The sequence below is a fragment of the Fusarium keratoplasticum genome, chromosome 4 (assembly GCF_025433545.1).
Source record: "Fusarium keratoplasticum isolate Fu6.1 chromosome 4, whole genome shotgun sequence".
NCBI classification, from domain to species: domain Eukaryota; kingdom Fungi; phylum Ascomycota; class Sordariomycetes; order Hypocreales; family Nectriaceae; genus Fusarium; species Fusarium keratoplasticum.
In genome coordinates, this window is record NC_070532.1 from 1,575,547 (window position 1) to 1,595,016 (window position 19,470).

The 19,470-nt window shown below is 53.6% G+C and overlaps 8 protein-coding genes across 8 annotated transcripts; 4 read left to right on the top strand and 4 right to left on the bottom strand.

Moving 5' to 3' along the window:
• Positions 1–890: 890 nt before the first annotated feature.
• Positions 891–1,778, bottom strand: NCS57_00556300 (uncharacterized protein; the record flags this gene model as incomplete). Its single annotated transcript, XM_053055479.1, has 1 exon — positions 891–1,778. One exon carries the CDS (start codon positions 1,776–1,778, stop codon positions 891–893), a length of 888 nt encoding a protein of 295 aa, XP_052914434.1.
• A 1,511-nt stretch (positions 1,779–3,289) lies between these two features.
• On the top strand, positions 3,290–6,654 carry NCS57_00556400 (U3 small nucleolar RNA-associated protein 22; the record flags this gene model as incomplete). Its single annotated transcript, XM_053055480.1, has 2 exons — positions 3,290–3,535; positions 3,586–6,654. The coding sequence occupies 2 exons, from the start codon at positions 3,290–3,292 to the stop codon at positions 6,652–6,654; spliced, it is 3,315 nt and encodes a 1,104-aa protein (XP_052914435.1).
• A 495-nt stretch (positions 6,655–7,149) lies between these two features.
• Positions 7,150–8,781, top strand: NCS57_00556500 (DNA primase; the record flags this gene model as incomplete). The annotated part of the gene is made up of 4 exons (XM_053055481.1): positions 7,150–7,373; positions 7,427–7,621; positions 7,672–8,118; positions 8,166–8,781. The coding sequence occupies 4 exons, from the start codon at positions 7,150–7,152 to the stop codon at positions 8,779–8,781; spliced, it is 1,482 nt and encodes a 493-aa protein (XP_052914436.1).
• A 98-nt stretch (positions 8,782–8,879) lies between these two features.
• On the bottom strand, positions 8,880–10,019 carry NCS57_00556600 (TRNA (guanine(9)-N1)-methyltransferase; the record flags this gene model as incomplete). The annotated part of the gene is made up of 1 exon (XM_053055482.1): positions 8,880–10,019. The coding sequence occupies one exon, from the start codon at positions 10,017–10,019 to the stop codon at positions 8,880–8,882; it is 1,140 nt and encodes a 379-aa protein (XP_052914437.1).
• Positions 10,020–10,657: 638 nt separating this feature from the next.
• Positions 10,658–11,444, top strand: NCS57_00556700 (uncharacterized protein; the record flags this gene model as incomplete). Its single annotated transcript, XM_053055483.1, has 4 exons — positions 10,658–10,868; positions 10,932–11,051; positions 11,105–11,293; positions 11,341–11,444. 4 exons carry the CDS (start codon positions 10,658–10,660, stop codon positions 11,442–11,444), a joined length of 624 nt encoding a protein of 207 aa, XP_052914438.1.
• A 1,150-nt stretch (positions 11,445–12,594) lies between these two features.
• Positions 12,595–14,130, bottom strand: NCS57_00556800 (MFS domain-containing protein; the record flags this gene model as incomplete). Its single annotated transcript, XM_053055484.1, has 3 exons — positions 12,595–13,021; positions 13,074–13,648; positions 13,696–14,130. 3 exons carry the CDS (start codon positions 14,128–14,130, stop codon positions 12,595–12,597), a joined length of 1,437 nt encoding a protein of 478 aa, XP_052914439.1.
• Positions 14,131–15,357: 1,227 nt separating this feature from the next.
• On the bottom strand, positions 15,358–16,663 carry NCS57_00556900 (Altered inheritance of mitochondria protein 24, mitochondrial; the record flags this gene model as incomplete). Its single annotated transcript, XM_053055485.1, has 3 exons — positions 16,456–16,663; positions 16,280–16,398; positions 15,358–16,227 (listed from the first exon to the last, which is right to left on the bottom strand). Exons 1-3 carry the CDS (start codon positions 16,631–16,633, stop codon positions 15,358–15,360), a joined length of 1,167 nt encoding a protein of 388 aa, XP_052914440.1. The 5' UTR covers positions 16,634–16,663.
• Positions 16,664–16,990: 327 nt separating this feature from the next.
• NCS57_00557000 (Kinesin motor domain-containing protein) lies at positions 16,991–19,187 on the top strand (the record flags this gene model as incomplete). The annotated part of the gene is made up of 2 exons (XM_053055486.1): positions 16,991–17,201; positions 17,266–19,187. 2 exons carry the CDS (start codon positions 16,991–16,993, stop codon positions 19,185–19,187), a joined length of 2,133 nt encoding a protein of 710 aa, XP_052914441.1.
• Positions 19,188–19,470: the final 283 nt, after the last annotated feature.

The window sequence follows — 19,470 nt, forward strand, 5'->3', positions numbered from 1 at the left end:
CTTAAGCCGACAATGACGATGGTAATGGATGGACGCGGGCCGTTGGCGGGGGATTCCCGTTTATTAAGGCCGGCGCTGGCCGCAGCTTTCACGGAGTTTTAAACATACAACCAGGGACCTAGGCTACCTGGGCAGGAGCATGGATTCCGCTCCCCTCTCGCATCCGCACGGCATGGAAACTTCGGAAGCGAAACTCGGCATTCGGGGCCGCTTCCGTCGACTGCCAAAACGTCTCCGTCAACGCAACGGCTGCCGGGTAGTGTGGCCAGCTTGTGCAGCGGGAAGTGGAGGCCCCTCTCTCCAACCAACTGTCCAGCCCGAGGATGATTGAATGATGCCGATGGGCTGGACGCCCATTCAGCTAGCGGCCAGCGGGGGTTCAAGTCCGGGGCAAGCTGTTGGTGGGGATCGGACCGCTGCTTCTTGGCGGGTAATGGGTTTTCCGCACTGGCCGGCTATTCGTTTCGGGAGTTCTCATGATGGTTTTCGACAGAGCACTTTGCTGGAAATGACTAGTTGGACGTGTTTCGGAGGTCAAGCAGCTCGGTCTTCAGTCACCGTTGATCTCGGCGGAAATCAAGTCCTATTAGTACTATTTCTCTCAATTGACACTCTGTGTAAGGTCCGTTCTCCGTTCCGTCCGCTTTCCGAACCGAATAATCCTTGTGTGTGTGTGGTTTGTTCAACTTCCGCGTCAACGCCTTTCTCCCATGTGACCGTGATATTTCCAAAACGCCAGTTAACTCCCCAACCCCTAGATGCTTTTACGCAATGACTCCGTGTCGATACAATTTTGGCAAAATGATCGTTCGTTATGAACATCAGAAAGAAAAACAAGACAAAACACCGGGTATTCCTTTATCCCCCACTGTCAACTCAACCTGCCATGTCTAAGCGGCATTGGCATTTTCCGGGTGTAGAGAAATAAGCCCTACCAGGTTTCCCTCCGTGTCGATAAACTCTCCAACGTCCATGATGAACTGTCGGATGCCATATCGCAAGTGCTTGACCTCGCCAAAGTTCTGCTCGATCAACTCCTCAGCGGCGCCGAGATCGGGGACCCGGAGGTGGCACGTCGGTGTAGCGGCACCAAACCTGGCCATCTGCCGCTTGTGCTCGAGCCGGGCTTGGCCGTCGGGCGTGGTTCTCATTTGGACCAGAGCGCCCGTGATCTTGAGCTGGCCCTTGTCTTCGCTCGAGTTGAAAAAGTTCATGGGCTGTACGTCGAAGAAGGATGACCCCCACTGTCGCTTGCTGGGGTCATCAATCTCTCTTGCGTTCATGTCGCCATAGAACTTCCATCCGAAGCAACGGGAGTAGAAGTCTGCTGCCCGTTGGATGTTGAAGCAGTACAGGATGAGAAAGTCTGGGGTACCGCCGATGACTGGGAGTCGAGGTTTCTGACTGGGTGGTGTGGGAAGGTACTGAGGCTCAGTGTCCAAGTCGGTCAACTCTCGAGACTCATCGAACCCATAGTAACTATCATGGGAGTCGATCCCACAGAACGACTCTCTTGGGAATGAAGGGGATGCCCAGCCATTTACAGGGTTCCTCATATCTGGTTGCTCCATGATGGATAGTCTGCCTGCTGGCTCACTACCCTTGACAACTGCAAAAGCGGAGGAAAAGGTCGGCGGCGTGGTCATCTCTGCTGTGGGAGTGCTGAGCGAATCGTGGCCTAGAGATGGTACTGGCGAGGGCGTCCTTCGAGAGGCATCTACATCCATGGCTGACGATGATAGAGAAAGTGGTGATGGCTGGTTCGTGAAGGAGTCCATGGTTGAGTTGATGAAGAAGAAATGGCACCAAAGAAATAATGCTGACTTGTCTGAAACTCAGGACTCGATCGATGAATATCTCTCGAGCAGCCGTCAAAGAAGCAAGGCGAAAGGCCGTGAGGCAACAGTCTAAGACAAACTTCAAGATAAGTAAGTGACGTGACAAGGCGAGCTGAGAACAAGCAAAGCCGAACCAGTCCGTGGCCAAAAGGTGACTTCAGCTGAGAAGCCTCACCACGGATCCTGGCAAGGACCGTCTCGCTCTTATAGCCGGAGCCAGGGTGATGCCAGCTTCCTCCCTACAGGCCGCGTGCTGCCAAAAGCAAAGAACTTGGAGACTGAGACTCAGGAAGCGGAACCTTGGCGTCTGTGCATCCAGGCCAACTCCGGGTAAGTGGTATGGAAGTTGAAGCAAGGAGAGGGCGAGACATCAAAACACACACAAGAACCCAAAACGCGAAGTGTTTCTGCGTCAGGGCCGATTCAAGAGCCAAAGACGTCAAGGGCGGAAGAAACCTGCAGCAGGCTAGGCTAGGGGAGGCACATGTATGTAGGAAACTGACGCGACAGCTGCGTGCTTTTTTCTCTTCTTTTCTTTGCTTGCTGAGTCTTGACGCCATCTGCATGTATGTCTGGGGGAGCCGTTGTATCCCGCTTCTTAGTTCTGCTGCCTGTCCTCGTCTTGTTGTTGTTGTTATCAATGCCGGTGAGAGCTTCATCACTTTTTGCTGGAATGGTAAACAAAGGGAAAAGTCCCCGGCGGCCCGCAAGATGACCCAGCCGCTGTCTCAACAGAAGGCTGTACCTAATTTACCCGCATTGTTTAGACGAGGTCGGTTGCTTGTGAAAATGAACTTGTCTGCTTGTGAGTAGCCCAGGTTGACAATGTCTCAGGTCCCAAATGGCTCCCACGGCTGGCGATCCCTCCCAATCGAGACGAGGACGGCACAGAAGCGGCCTTCAGGTGGATCACGACTGGGCCTGAGCGTGCTGCAAGGCGTTGCACGTCTATGTTTGACAGTTTAGCTAATGGAAGCAAGGGCTGCTTGATGTGATGGCCCAGGTGATTCCAGGAGCCGGTAGCTGCATATTGCAAGCGCAGGGGCAGACGCCGGTCGCGTATTTACTCTGAGCAGAAGAGGTGATGATCGGATCCGTAAAGTAAGGGACTTTGAGACTCGACGATAATAATCCTAGTTTCGGTTCCGATGGAGATCGGCGTTTTTCTAAGAAATGACGCGCCGTGAGAGGTTCCCATCCCATCCTTTGCTGCAGCTGCAGGGACTCTCGGGCACTTTCCTTTCTGGTTGCGTTGCGGTACGTACCTGCCTATCGCCGATAAGCACCCTGATAAGCCCGATTAGGATCTTATCGCCCCGCATGCGCGAGACGGAGGAAAAAAAAATTACCTGCCAGACCCAAGCAGACAAATAGTGGTAGTCTCAACACCAACGATTCTTTGACGGAAACCGCCATTATTCGGCCGGCGCAACAACTTCCCCCCCGTCATCATGGAGTCTAGTTCGAAACGGCGCAAGCTCGATCATTCCGGCTCCGGTCTGAGACACGATGGTCTCATCGACTTTGAGGCCAGGAGCTCGGCGCGAGTCTCAACTGCCAGCACCTTCGTCCTCCAAACCGATGAGCTTCTCAAGGAAGCAAAACTCGACTATGCCAAGGCATTGAAGGGTGTTGATGCGCATCTGCATCGCTTGAAGGAGGCTATCGACTCTGCACCTCCTCACGATGCTGTGCCTGTTCGTTCACTCGAACCTATTAACGAGTTGAGAACTAATACATTTTCCAGATTGCTGAAGCTACAGCCAGCTTCGAGAAGAAACACCGCGTCGTTGTTCCCTATCCCGAGCCGAGACCCGCCAAGGATGCGCCTTACAAGCTATCATTTGCCAAACCAGCTCAGTACAATGTCGTCGGCAGCTACGTCGCAAAGACCATGATCAAGACCCAGGCCCAATTCGGCATCGACATGGTCATCCAGATGCCCAAGGCCATGTTCCAGGAAAAGGACTACACAAGCATGCGATACTTTTACCGCCGAGCCTATTACATTGCATATGTCGCTGCGCACGTCAAGAAAGAGCTGGGTACAGAGATGGACCTTGGTTTTGAACTTCTCAATGAGAATCCTCTCCTGCCCGTGCTCACTCTCCGACCCAAGCCCGAGGAAGAGGAGGAGCCCAAGGAGTCAAAGGGCAAGGCTTCTAAGAAAAAGGCAAAGGCACCAAAGTCACCCTATGTCATTCGAGTTATTCCTTGCGCCCCTGATGGACTCTTCCCCAAGTCAAAGCTCCTCGCGGCCTCGAACAACAACAAGAGCGGCGAAACCGACGACAAGAAGACCCAATTGAGCACCCCCTTCTACAACTCTACCCTCAAGGCAGAGGAGACATTCATCTCATACCTGCGAGTTCTCACACACGCCAAGAACGAGTGCCCAGCTTTCCCTGATGCCTGTGTCCTCGGCAGGATCTGGCTGCAGCAAAGAGGTTTTGGAAGCTCCGTTTCTCAGGGTGGCTTTGGACATTTTGAGTGGTCGGTAATGATCGCTCTCTTGCTTCAAATGGGCGGTCGAAACGGTCAAGCAGCACTGTCGACGTCGTTGAGCAGCACCGAGTTGTTCAAGGCTGCTGTTCAGTTCCTTTCAACCACAGACTTCAACAAGAAGGCATTTGTCTTTGGATCTTCCAAGATAAGCCCTGATACTGTCAAAGAGTCTGGTCCGGTCATGTACGACCCGGTGCGAGAGCTTAATGTTCTGTCCAAGATGAGCCCCTGGTCAGCGAGTCTTTTGCAGATGCACGCCAAGTCGACCACCGATCTTCTCGCAGATGAAGCCGCCGACAAGTTTGAGCCGACTTTTATTGTCAAGTCGGATGCACCTCTACAGACCTTTGACGCCATATTCGAGATCAAGACTCAGGATATTTCCAAGGCCGCCAAGTCCCCTGACCGAAGAGGGCCTGCCTGGGATTTCAGCCTGGAGGCGCACAAGATTCTCAAGAAGGCCTATGGCACTCGGGCCCAGCTCGTGCATTTCCAGCTGCCCTCGAGAAAGGGGTGGTCATTGAGCTCCTTCCACCCTTCAGATTCGGATAAGGTCCTTTTTGGGGTCATGTTTGAATTTGCTCAGATGTCTCGCCAAATGGAGCATGGTCCTCCCGCAGAGGAGCAAAAGGACGCTGCGCGATTCCGGCAATTCTGGGGTGAGAAGGCTGAGCTGCGCAGGTTCAAGGATGGAAGTATCCTCGAGTGTATCGAGTGGACGAGCAAGGCCCCTTTCCAGATTTGTGAGGAGATTACTGCCCATATCTTGAAGCGACACCTCAAGATTGTCAAGGAGGAGATTACTCCCTTTGGCGCGGGTTTCTCTAACGTCATCACCTTGTCTCACATGGATAAGGAGGCATTTGATGCAGCTCGACGGGCGTTCCAGACTCTTGAGCATGATATCCGGAATCTAGAGGACCTGCCACTGCAGATCCGACAGCTTTCGCCAGTCTCGCCAGCCGCTCGCTATGCCTCGATCGACGCCCCGATGCCTGGGTTCCACCAGGGAACTATTGAGCCTATCGATGTGAACCTCTATTTCGAGGCCTCAAGCCGATGGCCAGAGAACCTCATTGCGATCCAGGAGGCCAAAATTGAGTTCCTTCTCGACTTTGACAGGCGACTCACCTCTGCCAAGGACAACATCACAACCTATCTCGGTCGAGAGAACCAGGAGATTGGCATTGAAAACCTGGCTTATCTCGATATCGTGTATGACTCTGGTGCATCCTTCCGATTGAGAATTCACTGCGACTTGGAGGAGACCTTGTTGGAGCGTCAGATTAAGAACAAGACCCTGGACCAACATGTTCGTGAAGAGTCGGAAGCTGCTTTCGCCAGGTTTAACTGGCTTTTCACAACCCTGCCTATTCATACGCAAACCATCTCAACTTTCTGCACGAGACTTCACTCTCTATCGCAGACCATTCGCCTGGTTAAGCACTGGTTCAATTGCCACAAGCTTTCGGGTCACATCAGTGAGGAGCTTATTGAGCTCTTTGTTCTGCACGTTTTCCTCCAGCCTTACCCCTGGCGGGCACCCTCAAGTGTTTCGACTGGCTTCCTACGAACTCTGACCTTCCTCTCCCGCTGGGACTGGCGTGATGAGCCCTTGATTGTCGACTCGGCTGAGGAGCTGACCAACGATGATCGTTCCACGATTCACAAAGAGCTTGAAACATGGCGGAAGCGAGACCCTAACATGAACCACACCGTCATGATCGTTGCAACCTCCAATGATCCTTCTGGCCTTGCGTACACTCGCAACGGCCCCTCCAAGCTCATCGCCTCGCGCATGACACGCCTTGCCAAGGCTGCTTGCAAACTTGTTAAGGATGAGGGGTACCATCTTGATGTCTCTCAGCTCTTTGACACCTCCCTTGAGGACTACGATGTCCTCTTCCATCTCTCCCGCAAGGCCATTCGCTCCATTCTCCGAGAAGCTGCTTCTGACCCATCTGCCCGCCGCCACTCCCAATTCAAGAACCTCGATGATCGCACGGGTCGCGCACCTCTACCTATCCGAGCTCATCCTGTCGATGTTCTCATGCAGGAGCTACAGCGTGCGTACGAGGACACGCTCGTGTTCTTCCGGGGGACGAACAATGGCGAGGATGATGACGCCGTTATTGGCGCCATCTGGAACCCGAAGCTGCAACAGCAAAAGTTCCGCGTTGGTCTGCCATACAACTTTAACAAGGTTGCCGGCGAGGATGACGACGTTGTCGAGGTAAACCGCAAGGCGGTGCTATTGGAGATTGCGAGGTTGGGTGGCGAAGTGATCAAGAAGATTGAGGAGGTTGAGTAGATATATAGAGAAGCGGATTTACATAATTGGACAATACCCATGAATAGACTGGACAAAAGCCTTGGACCTTTGATAAATGTAGTTGCTCTGCTGGAGTTGTTCCTTCTCAAGCTGAATCCCCTGTACAGTCGAGTTGTTCCAGACACACCCTATTACTTGATGATTTGACAAAAACCTACGAGAATATGGAGCTTACCGTAGCTTCAAGAGACACTAGGTAGTTCAATATGTCAACTCCAAATGATGGCCAGTTGAACGTTGCCGTGGCAGATCAATAAAAGTGTGAGGTACGTACCTATGGCCAAATGTGGAAATCGCTTTACACGAAAAGACGCGTCCCGGCGCGTTCCACCCCTCGCCCACATAATCTTCCTAGCATCACTACGACGACGAGCAACGCTGCCTGGCATCTCAATTCGGGACGATACTGGTCGACTAGTACAGCGAAAGACCTCGAAGAGGAGCCGAGATCTCAATTTCTCCAAGCAGCCTACCATGTCATCTCCAGCCAACGTTAAGGACGAGCCGGTGGAGGAGGCCGGCATCTCCAATGAAACGGCGCCGCCAGCACCGGAAGCTGATGCCAACATGGCTGATGCTGAAGACACCAAGAAGGATGTCAAGCAGCTCGAGGACTTGTTTGACGATGTGGATTCGGATGATGAGTTCCCTAGCTCTGCACCCCCGCAGGAGAGCTCTCAGGTTGCTTCAGGGCCAGCGTGAGCGCATCAATATTCTTAAACCCCGGCGAGGTAGACTAACTGTTGGCCAGTGATGTCATGTCCATGAGGGCTTCAGACCCAGAAGTCATGCGCAGTTTCTACCAGCGACTATTCCCCTGGCGATACCTTTTCCAGTGGCTCAACCACAGCCCGACACCTACCAACGACTTTGGCAACCGAGAATTCGCCTTTACCCTTTCGAACGATGCCTACCTTCGATACCAATCTTTCCCTACAGCCGACATGTATGTTATCTACTACCACTAAAACTTCTGCTCTAACGCTATATCGATAGGCTTCGCAAGGACGTCCTACGGTTGATGCCCTCTCGTTTCGAAATCGGCCCCGTCTACACCACCAACCCCCGCGACCGCAAGACTCTCGTCAAGTCTTCCGGTTTCAAACCCCTTGCCAAGGAACTCTGCTTCGATATCGATTTGACAGACTATGACGATGTGCGAACGTGCTGCGACAAGGCCAACATCTGCAACAAGTGCTGGCAGTTCATGACCATGGCGATCAAGGTCCTCGACGCCGCGCTACGGGAGGACTTTGGCTTCAAGCATATCATGTGGGTGTACTCGGGTCGAAGAGGTGCTCACGCCTGGGTGTGCGACAAGAAGGTTCGGAGCATGGATGATCAGAAGAGGAGGGCGATTGCTGGTTATCTCGAGGTAGTCAAGGGAGGTGCTCAGAGTGGAAAGAAGGTTAATGTGAGGAGGCCGCTGCACCCTCACTTGGCGTAAGTTTGGCCTTAGCCACAGGAAAATGTCTACTAACACCTTTTAGACGAAGTTTGGAGATTCTCAAGACTCACTTCCAAGAGGATGTCCTCGATGTGCAAGACCCTTGGGCTTCCACTGAACAGGCCGAGAAGTTGCTACAACTCCTTCCCAACCAGAATCTCAACGAGTCTCTCCGAAGGAAGTGGGACGCTGCCCCTGGCCGTGCCTCGGCGTCAAAATGGGCCGACATTGATGCCGTGGCCAAGTCGGGCGCCAGCAAGAACCTCGACGCCAGGCAACTCCTGGAAGCCAAGCAGGACATTGTCCTGGAGTACACCTATCCTCGACTGGATATTGAAGTCAGCAAGAAACTCAACCATTTGCTCAAGAGTCCCTTTGTCGTTCACCCCGGCACCGGTCGCGTTTGTGTGCCCATCAACACCAAGAACCTCGAGGACTTTGATCCCCTAGGCGTACCTACGGTTCAAGGCCTTCTGGCAGAGATTGATGCTTGGAAGGGTGATGAGGATGAGGAGGCCAACAAAAGCACGGCGGATTGGGAAAAGACAAGCTTGAAGCCGTATATCGAGCAGTTTAGACACTTTGTCAATGGGCTAATGAAGGATGAGAAGGATGTCAAGGTGAAGCGGGAGCGCGAGGATACCAGTATGGAGTTTTGAGCAGATATGAAGGGCTGGATGGACGTCATGACACTGTACACATGCGGTAGACTTGGTATTTATGTAAATTGGCTGGCGCACATGGTATAATATAGGCTCTATGGTTTTGAAGCAGCTTCCTCGGTCTCTGCTTCTGGAACAGGCTCTTGAGCTTCACCCTCGGCCTCTTCGCCCTCATCTTCGTCCACCTCGCCTGAAGCACCCTCTTGCTGCCTTAGCTGTCCTCCCTTACGCTTGGGGATAACGCTAAGGAATGCGTCACCCCAGTTCTCGTACTCGAGCCACTTGAGCATAATCTCGACGACGTGGTTCGTGGCGAGCACCTGCCGGCTCGCCATCACCATGTACTGGCCGATGGGCAGCCGAGCGGTCCGGATGCCAAGCTGCCGCGCCCGCTTGTAGCACAGTCCCTTTTCGCGGTTCTTGTCGACGAGCCCGCCGATGACGTAGCTCGTGTTGGGCTCGAGCCGCTCGAGCGTGTACGGAGAGTCGGAGGACAGGTACACAATGTCCTTGTACTCTTCTCGCGGCTCAGGCTCAGGGTCGGGCATGGGGAAGGGGTCCCTCTCGTCCCTCTCCCAGGGGACCTTTTCGTCGAGACTCTTTTGCAGGGGGTCGATCATCTTGCCACCGTTCTCCTGCATCTTCTTACGCGCCTCTTCAGCGCAAGCAATAAAGTCTCCTTCAAGGAAATCAATGCCCTTCCAGTTCTTGTGCTTGTCCTCAAGCACCTCATGGAAACGCGCAGCCAGCTTCCCGTTCCACCCAGAAACAAACATGTGCGTGCGGAAGCGAGCATTCTTGTTCTCCGAGTACGACCTGGTGATCTGGCTCCCGAGCGACACGAGCTCTTTGTCCATCATGTACTGCTCAAAGTCGCAGTCAAAGATGAGCGAGACGGGGACGCTGACCGAGGGGGGCTTCTGGGTCTTCTGGGCGTCCGGGTTGATGCCCTGAGCGACGAGGGCGGCCTTTTCCTCGCGCTTGCGGACGCGGCGGGCCTGGCGGTTCTCCTTGCGCTTCTGCTTGCGATCCTCCTTGCCGGCCTCCCACTCTTGCTGCTTCCTCAGGCGCTTGAGGGCGTTCTTGGACATGGGGGGAGCGTCATCTTCGGCGGGTCGCTTTTGGGGAAGGACTGAAGCTTCTGAGGGTGCAGCCGTCTTGGTTTCTTCGCTCACTTCTTTGACCTCTTGGTCCACGGAGGGCCTCTCTGTTGAATCTGTGTCCATGGCAGACATTTTACCTCCTCCTCCAGGTGAAAAAAGCCTGGGATACTGTTCAAGGCGAAGGTTGTCCAAAGGGTCCAGGTGAGTTTATAAAGGGTGATCAAGTTTTCGTAAAGGAAGTAAACTCAAGTTGAGTAATTTGATGTTCTGGGTTTGCGAGGCCTGAAGTAGGTTCGACAGCTTGAGTGATGTGTAAGAGCTACAATCCTCTTATACGGGAACTTTTCAACGCCTGCAATTGTCGTATGTTGGAGTTCAGGGCGTTTCTTTCGAGAACAAAACGTATGAAACGGTTGGAAAAAGTTACAGCCTTCCAATTCTTATATGAAGACCTTTATAAGCGGGTCAGAGAACTCGATTTGAATTTAGCAAGAGACAAACTCAGTGAGTCTGTCTTGACGGCGGATTTTTCTCATTGAGGTCGTCGATGGTGGGGCACTGTCATAGGTACGTACCGACCGGCCTCTGCAAATTCGCTCCTTGACACCTGACCAATCACGGCAAGGCAATTGAATGACCAACATCACGTGTTTCAGTGGAGGCACTCTTGAATCCTCCAGACTTGGGAGCTCGGCTTCAACCTCAGGCCAAAGAATCAAAACAGCTCCCGCATCCCCTCAGCGACGCCAGCGACGCCAGCCAGAACCGCCATGGAGCACCCGAAGAGCGCGACTCCCCGGGCTCACTTCGAGCCCTCCACCGTCTTCAAGCCCTACGATGTCCTCGACGACACCGCCAAGGCCGGCCTCGTCGGCGGTGCCAGTGGTCTCTTCATCGCCTCGATCCGCAACGCCCTGGCAAAGACAAACGTCGGCGCCCTGAGCGTCTTTACCCGCGGCGCCCCCATCATTGGCCTCGCCAGTATGCATTCCACGTCTTAAGCTTGTCAATTGGTCCATCTGGGGTGCTAATTGGGTCGTCTAGCTGCCGCTCCCGCCGCCTACGTCTTCTTTTCCCGAACCGCCATGAACCTCCGCGAGGAGAACGATCCCTGGTCGGCCGGCTTTGGTGGTTTCATGATGGGTGCTGTCCTGGGTCTTCCCTGTACGGTTCTCAATATTCAATTCATACGAGGAGTTACATCTGACACGCAGCAGCGAGGAGAATGCCCGTCGTCATGGGCCTGGGTGCGTCCGTTGGTGTTTTCCAGGGCATGTTCTACTACCTTGGCAACCGATACGACACCTTCAAGAAGGAGGACGATACTTTCGAGCGCAAGGAGACGGCCCGACGGACAACTCGATTGCCGCTTGAGCAGACCATCTCGGAGATTGGCGAGGGCCGAGGTAAGTCGCGCACGACGGTAGCCATGGTCCCATTCTCACAGCAGCAGGTATCCAACCCCCCGGATACGACGAGCGGAGGGCAGAGCGCCTCAAGGAGAAGTACGGATTCGAGGTTAACCCCGTCAACGCGACTATTGCCGGTAGCCAATGAACACGGCAAGCGGGCGAGCGGGACGGAAGCGATTGTACATAACTCTTCTGGGCGAAGAAGAGGTGCTACACTAGAGAATTGGAGTTTTGTTTTGTTCCATGTGCGGCTCTGAGACTGTGCCTGCTCACGCTTGGACAAGATAGGTTGCTTCCAAGGTACGTTTACATATCCCGACACCCCCTTCAACATTACCATTCCCCTCCCTGCTATGATGATTCAAGGAGTCAGAGGCTGTTTATGATCTTAATGATTACAACACTCGTCAATATCTACATCCTGAGCACCCACACTTCCAATTAGCCATTTTGATTGCTGTTTTTGGCAGTTGCTGACCCAGTTCAGGTGTCTTTCTTGACTGTACACTCACAGCTACAAGAGTCTGGACTCTTGGATCATGGTATGTTCCATCTTTATTCTTTTCTATTTACATCTCCTTGTTATGATGATTCATCGAGTCAGAGGCTGTTTATGAATTCATGATTACAACGCTCACAATATCTACATCCTGATCACCTGCCCCCAACACTTGAAATGTTCTATCATTATGGTTGTCTTTGTTGCTGACCAGTAAAGTTTCTCTAGTTTTCTATCTGCAGTCATAAGCTGCCCTGGTCTCGTGAATTGGTATGTATTAACTTGATTCCTTGTTCCCTTGCACTTCCCCCTGTTCTGTGATGATCTACCGAGTCAGAGGCTGTTTATGAATTTTAATGATTCCAACGCTCACAATATCTACATCCTGAGAATTCATTTCTTGCTCCATCCATTTACATCAGCAACTCTTTGTAGTTCTTTGCTGACTTTGATGATAGCTTCAACATGTTAAATGCCATATCAACCTCCTTGGTCTGGAAACCCGATAGTATCCATGCTATCTGTCCAGCTACAACAACCAAAAGCATAGTCACTGGTGCACTCATATTCTAGCATGTATTCCATCATATTATATGCAAGAATCAACTTGCCCGTCTCTATCCTGTACTGGGTATCTAGCCCTCCCTTTCCAAGCCTATTTTGTTTTCATGACACATGTGTAACCAAAACCAGCGCCGTGCTGTGTTCTTCCGAACCATATACAACCTATTCCTCTGTCCAACAATGAACATTAAAGACTTCTCCATTTTGTGTATGTCCAAGAAATGAGGAGTGATCAAATCTTGACCATCTTGAAGCCGACCTGCACATAGCGAGCAGCGACAACCGCAACACAGCCAATGAGCATGGCAACTCCGCAAAACAGCTGCAGACCCAGATAGTCGCCATTCTGGGCCGAGACGATGGCGCCACCAATGGGGCTACCCGTCAAAGCACCGAAAGACTGGAGGGCGAAAGCAGCACCAACGCGTGTGCCAATCTGACGAATGTCGGAGATTTGAGCGATGAGTGTAGGCGCCAAGCTGATGTAACCACCAGAAGAGAAGCCAAAGATGATGGCAAAGACGAGGATGCCGGCAGTGTCCTTAACGGGGATCCAGATGCAGAGACAGAAGAGGCCCGAGATGAAGGTAATGAAGATCATGACGTTGTATCGACCAAGCTTGTCGGCGATGATGCCAGGAATGATTCGGCCCAGGATGCTAAGGTTGAGTTAGTAAAGGCTTACAGTCGATGGAACTCAGGACAACTCACCTCACAGCGTTCAGGATAGGCAGCAGGTAGGGGATCAGGGTCGGAGACATTCCCGCAGCCTCAGCCTGGAGGAGGACATAGTTGAAAGGGAGGAACATTCCCCACATGAAGAAGAAGAATCCAATGACTGTAATGGCCATGCGAGGCTCTCGAAGGCCGTTGATGTACTCCATAAAAACGAATGGCTTCGGACGAGGCGGCAGACGGGACTTGACAGTGAGACACGAGATGCCGAGCAGGAAGAGGAACATGAAGGCCATGGTGCGCATCATCCAAGGGAATCCAACCTCCTTGATCATCTTGTCCATCATGATGGGCAGGACGACACCACCAAGGGACGAGCCAGAGACCATGATGCCAAAGGCGGCGGCGCGACGGCGGAAGAACCAAGTGACGAGGGACGACATGCTGGCGTTGAAGACGGCACTGGAGCCGATGGCGGCCACGATGGACTGCGAGAGAAATATTTGGTAGTACGACGTCGAGAGGGACACCATCATGAGGCCGAAGACGTAGGCTACGGTGCCAAAGTAGAGGAGGTACTTGGGGCCGTAGACATCAAAGAGCCGGCCGAACTGAAGGAGTTAGCAAGATATAAGAGTAAGGGGAGAGGAGGACATACAATGGCACCACAAAAGATCATGAAAAAGACCTCGACTGATAGAATCCAGCTCACGGTAGAGCTATTGTAGCCCCTGAGAGGACCGGAAAGGTAATACTTTTGAAAGACACCAACACAGTTGATAAGTCCAAACGTGCAAAACAGCGAACACCACCCTCCAAAGACGACAAGCCAAGCCTCTAGTCCGCCATCCGGGAAGTCGGCGGGTGCCATGCCGGGAGGCGGACCTGGAGGAGCTGGCTGGGCCTTTTCGATGTCGGCCTCGGCCGCGTTGGATGGCTCTGGGTGGACGTTTGCGTTGGCGTCGTCATTTTGGGAGGGGATGATTTGGAGGGATGTGCTGGCGTAGGGTTGGGGGTCTGGCTTTTCGGTGTTTTTGACAGAGGCTTTTTCGTTGACCGTCTCGGAGGACGATGAGATTGTTGAGCCGGGCATGGCTGCTGTTTTTATAAGGGGAGGAAGTCAATGTGTAGTTGGATGAGCTGAATTTGGTTGTGCTTGTTGTTTATAATCCGATTAGCCTGGCAGAGGTCAACTCGTGATACCAGCGATGTAGATGAGATGAGATGGTATGAGATCAACACACCAAGTCTTGAAGAGGCGAAACAAAGATATATATCAACAATTCACAATCCAATCCAACTCTCGGTCTCGCACACCTTACGCGAGGACCCAGACCCCCAGGATCGCCGTGGAGCCGGGGGTGGGAAGTGGGACACCCATCTCCCGCTCGGCTCGGTCAGAAGTTAACTCCAAGGGCCGGGGAATCGTCTCCTGGCCTCTCTCCACCCCCCATCTATGACTCGATCGGGTTTACTTGATGAAGTGATGGGTGTAATTCCGCCTCATGGCTTCGGGTTTAAGGACGTGGTGTGTTTAAAGCCCGGGAAGAAGAGTACGGACGTGATCAAGTATACAGACAAAGACTCTTTATTGACGAATAAACGCAAGCAATCATCGAACAGAGGCTCTGGGCACTCAGACCAGAGCTCTTCACCACCAAAAACTACACCCCAGAAATTCCTTTGTAGGGCTGAAAACAACTCTCGGCTCCAACAGCAAAGAGCGAAAGGCCGAGTCGCGAAGAAGGAAACTAGGCCAGAAACGTGTCAAGATCAACCAATAGAAGGCCTCACGCAAAGAGATGCTCCATTGCATAATCTCTGAAGCTTACAAAACAATAAAAAAACTACGCTTGTCTTTCTTTTCGATACAGGAGTCGGTCATGAACGTGGTAGGTACGTATCCGTGTTCCGGGTAAAATAGCCCGCTCGGATCCGAGTGGGGAACCTGAATACGCCGAATGCTTCTAAGGCCATTCTCACTCTCACTGATTATCTTCTCTCTCTCACTTGCAGATTAATAATTTCGGCAACTTTTTATCCTCTTGGAGACTTTTCTTCTTATCCTCAAGTGGGTAACATACCAAGTAATCTCATCAGCTGTAGCCGCATCGACAAGGATCCCCAAAGCTGCAAGACAGGCCATTTACCCTATTCCACAAGTCATCATCACCTTTTGATATTGATACACACGCAATGGGCTTATTCTCTATGAATCGGTAATGGTACATGACAGATGATATCAAAGGCCTTGCTTATATGCCTGCCTCCTTTCTCGTACCCTCAATATCACTTGTTACTTTTCTACTCTCTCTCCCTCTCATCGGATAAACTCCTTGAGGTCCTTGTCGTCCTCAAACTTGACCTTGCCATCCTTCTCAGCTGGTGTAACATGAATACCTGTCGCCTCACCCTGCTTGGCAGACTCGACAGAAGAAGTCTTGGACGCAGATCCGTCTGACAGCTTCGGCTTGTTGGTCAGCTCCAACGCCTGCGCAAGCACACCAGCAGGAGCATCAGCAATCTCATCCACCTGCCTATTGGTGAGCACGTCAGAGGCGCGCACCCCTCGGCTCGACATGAGGATCCGGCTCGGCCCGTGGAACTGCAGAAACAGCCGGTCGCCCCAGATGGTCCTCCGAGTCGCCGTGCGCAAGCTGTAGAGTGCCCGTGCCAAGAACTTGTAAGCCTCCGAGCTGCGGACAGTCTTCATCCACTCGGCTTCCGGGATCCACCTCGACAGCGAGGGGACCTGGATCCTCAGGCTGTTGCTCTTGAACCGGAAAGGCTGCGGGGGATGTCTTCCCACCGTGTAGGCAACAACACTGCCGGGATGCGCCACAAACTCCTCGCCCTCCTTCAACGTGAGCTCGTAGATCTGTCCCGGCGCTGACAGGGCGGCGAGTCCTCGTCCGGTCAGATGGGTGTTACCCCAATGCGCCAGCGTGAGTCCGGTCTGGAGGCGCGCCGAGGGAGAGAGTGTGTGTCCGGTCCAGGCGAGCAGCGCATTCCGCTGAGAAACCATCCAGTCTGTCGTCCCATCGAGGTGAAGAACCGTAAAAGTGGTCGTGGGCGACTTGGTTGCGATCAATGCCGTGATGGGCGTCGTAGCCGAGATGCGCTGATAAAGGAACGGGACTCCGAGGAAGGCTCGTGTGACGGGATTCAGAATTGACAGCGTGGATTGAGCCTGGGGATAATTAGCAGCCATTCTATTCTCTTCCCGGGAGGTAACTGCCTACACTATCAGGCTTGCCGGCGACAGCAACCAGTGTGCCCCTCCGGGTGTACAGCTTCTGCGACGCCGACAGCGTCACCGACAGCAGCGAGTATGGAGCGCCGAGGACCTCGAATCGAGCATCTGCAGCCGATTCCGGTTAGAAATTTTACTGCATAGCACCTCAATGGCGTGGCATACCGGCGGGATCCCTCGTCTCCAGAGCTCCGAAAGCATCAGCGCCGGCCTTGGGCGTCTCGGTGCTCGGTGCGGCGCTGATCTGGATCGCCCGGCACTGGGTGCAGACGTATGGCGGCGGCGTCGGCCGCAGGAGTCGCAGGCCACGCGCCGTCCTCAGCAGCGGCAATTGGCCTCGCATTGTGGTGGGATATGAGCTCGCAAGAGCTGGGTATATCTCATGTGAAGCATATCCCATGTCCAACTCTGAATGATGCTAGCGGCTTTTCCCGCGTCACGTGCACCCGTTGTCGTGCCAACAGTAGTGTATATTGCAAGCGAGGTTGCTACCCCAGCATGTCAACGCTGACCGCAACGGACGTGCGAAGGATCCTAGCAATAGCAATCTTCACTAATCTTCCCATGCGGCCAGATCCGTAGGCTGACAACCGCCCATCTCAAAACAAGCTCTGCTTCTCCCTTGCTTCCTTATACCACCTTACGCTATCACCCATCCTCCCACCCGCACCCGTCCCTGTCGACCAATCCATTCGAAGCCATGAGTGTCCGCGTTGTAGCCAGGATACGGCCGTTGCTCGAGAAGGAGCTCGAGAAGGAGATCATTGTCAGGGCAGATAGCGCGGAGCCTGGCGCGCCAAACACCATTGTCAAGATTCCCAACCCAAAGAACAATGGCGAGGAGTTCTCGTTCGCCTTCAATGGCGTCTACGACCAGAACGTCAACCAGGAGGGTCTGTTTACTGCCGAAGGTGCGCTCTAAAAAGTTTCACAGTTTGTTTTTGCTTGTATCGTGTCGTGTGTTGACTTGAGCAGTGGCGCCACACCTCAAGTCCCTTTTCCAAGGCTACGATGTCACGATATTCGCCTACGGTGTCACCGGAACGGGAAAGACGCACACGATGCGAGGCGGTCTGAAGCTGGCCGACCGAGGGGTGATTCCCCGGCTGCTCAGCAATGTGTTCAGGAGAGGCAAGAAGATCATGAAGGACTCGCAGGGTGAGACAACCGTCCAGGTTGCCCTGTCGTACTACGAGATCTACAACGACAAGGTCTACGACCTCCTCGAGCCTCCTGAGAAGCGGACGCCTACTGGGCTGCCGCTGCGAGCTGAGGCCAATGGCAGGACGGTCGTTGTCGGTCTTTCGGAGCGAGCATGCGAGGACCTCAAAGACTTTGAGAAGATGTACATCGAGGCCAACAACAACCGCGTCACGGCAGCCACCAAGCTCAATGCCCACAGCAGTCGTAGCCACGCCATTCTCCGCGTCAAGCTGACCCAGACGACTGGAGACATGGTTCGGGAGAGCACTGCGTCGGCCATTGACTTGGCTGGATCTGAGGACAACCGTCGCACTGACAATGGAAAGGAGAGGCTGGTGGAATCCGCCGCCATCAACAAGAGTCTCTTCGTTCTGAGCCAGTGCATCGATGCCATCGGCCGCGGTGACCGAAGAATTCCGTACCGGGAGTCCAAGATGACGCGCATCTTGTCCTTAGGTCAGAACAATGGCATCACAGTCATGATTCTGAACCTCGCCCCTCTGCGAAGCTACCACCTCGATACCCTCAGCAGTCTCAACGTCAGCTCCCGCGCGAAGCGCATCGAAGTCCGGGAGATCGAGAACGAGATTGTCTACAAGCAAGTTCCTAGGACGAACTCCAACTTGTCTGGCTCCAATGTTCAGCGTCAGCCGTTGCGACCTCTTGCCAATGTCCACAATGTTCACAATGGCAATATCGCTACCAAGGCCGCCGAGGCCAACAAGGCTGCTGAGGCCAACAAGCCCGTCAAGGCCTTTAGCGTCTACACGGACAAGACGAAGCCGGCACCTGCCACTCGTCCTCTGGTGAGCTCCAACCTGTCTCGCCGGACCAACCCAACCAAGCGACCCTCTGAGAATGAGACTATTGTAAGGCCCAGTAAGATCTCAAGGCCAACCGCCCCGGCATCCATCACGGTGTCTGCGGCTCAGATCGAGGCCATGGTTGAGAAAAAGGTCAGCGAGATCCTCGCCGCGCGTGTCGCGGCTGAGAAGGATGCTCAACCGCCCCCTCCAGTCCAGCCTGAGATTAGCGAGGCTGTTCAGAAGCGTCTGGAGGCTTTGGAGAGGCGAATTGACAGCGAGGAGTGGCGGGACGATGCCAAGTCGGATGGACTGAGGTTTCTGCTGGCTGCCCGGCAGCACAAGGAACGGGGTGAGGACGCGGCGGCCCTCAAGATGTACGAGATGGCTCTGCCCTTCTTCCCAGGACAGGCGAAGCTCATCGGCAAGATTGAGAGGCTACGGACACGGTTGAATGGTGGTGCTCACTCGGGTTCTGAGCATCGAGAGTCTCCCCGCAGGAAGCGAAGGCCCGTCTACGATGATGCCGATGGCGACTATGAGACGGCCGAGGCAGATGTGGACGAGGAGGAGGGTGCCCGCGCCAAGTCCAAGTCTCGCAAGCTCAAGGTGAAGGCTCTGAACACAAAGTCCCTCCTCTCTGGTGACGATGAGGGCCCTGCGTCTCCTCGCACGCAGCAGCTCCTTGACATTATCAACTCGCGTGATCTCACTCAGATCCGAAGCCTCGTCGGCTTCGGTGCCAAGAAGGCCCGTGACCTGGTAGACTACCTCGACCTGGTGGATGGAGACGAGGCCGGTGGCCGGATCGAGAGTCTCGCACAGCTGAGGACGGTGCCAGGCATGGGAAGCCGGACTGTCGAGAGGGCGTACGAGGGATTGGTGGCTTAGGCGTGGCGCGGCGCGGCGTCTAGGGGATGGATTGATGCTTCTGGTTTGATACCGTATACCCCGTTCGGTTGGACTGGTGCATTGGAAAGCGAGCGGCATGCATGGCAGGGCGTTTTGAGGAGTTTTGCTTGTTGAGATTGATTTTGTATACTGGGTGGTTGCATGACGGCTGTTGTATGCAGCCGTCGATATAGGTGTTTATTGCTTTATTCGGATTCCCATTTAAAAGGTCGCACAGCGTGAATGCATCGGAATGAGTTCCTTGTAGATCGTAGAAAGCTGT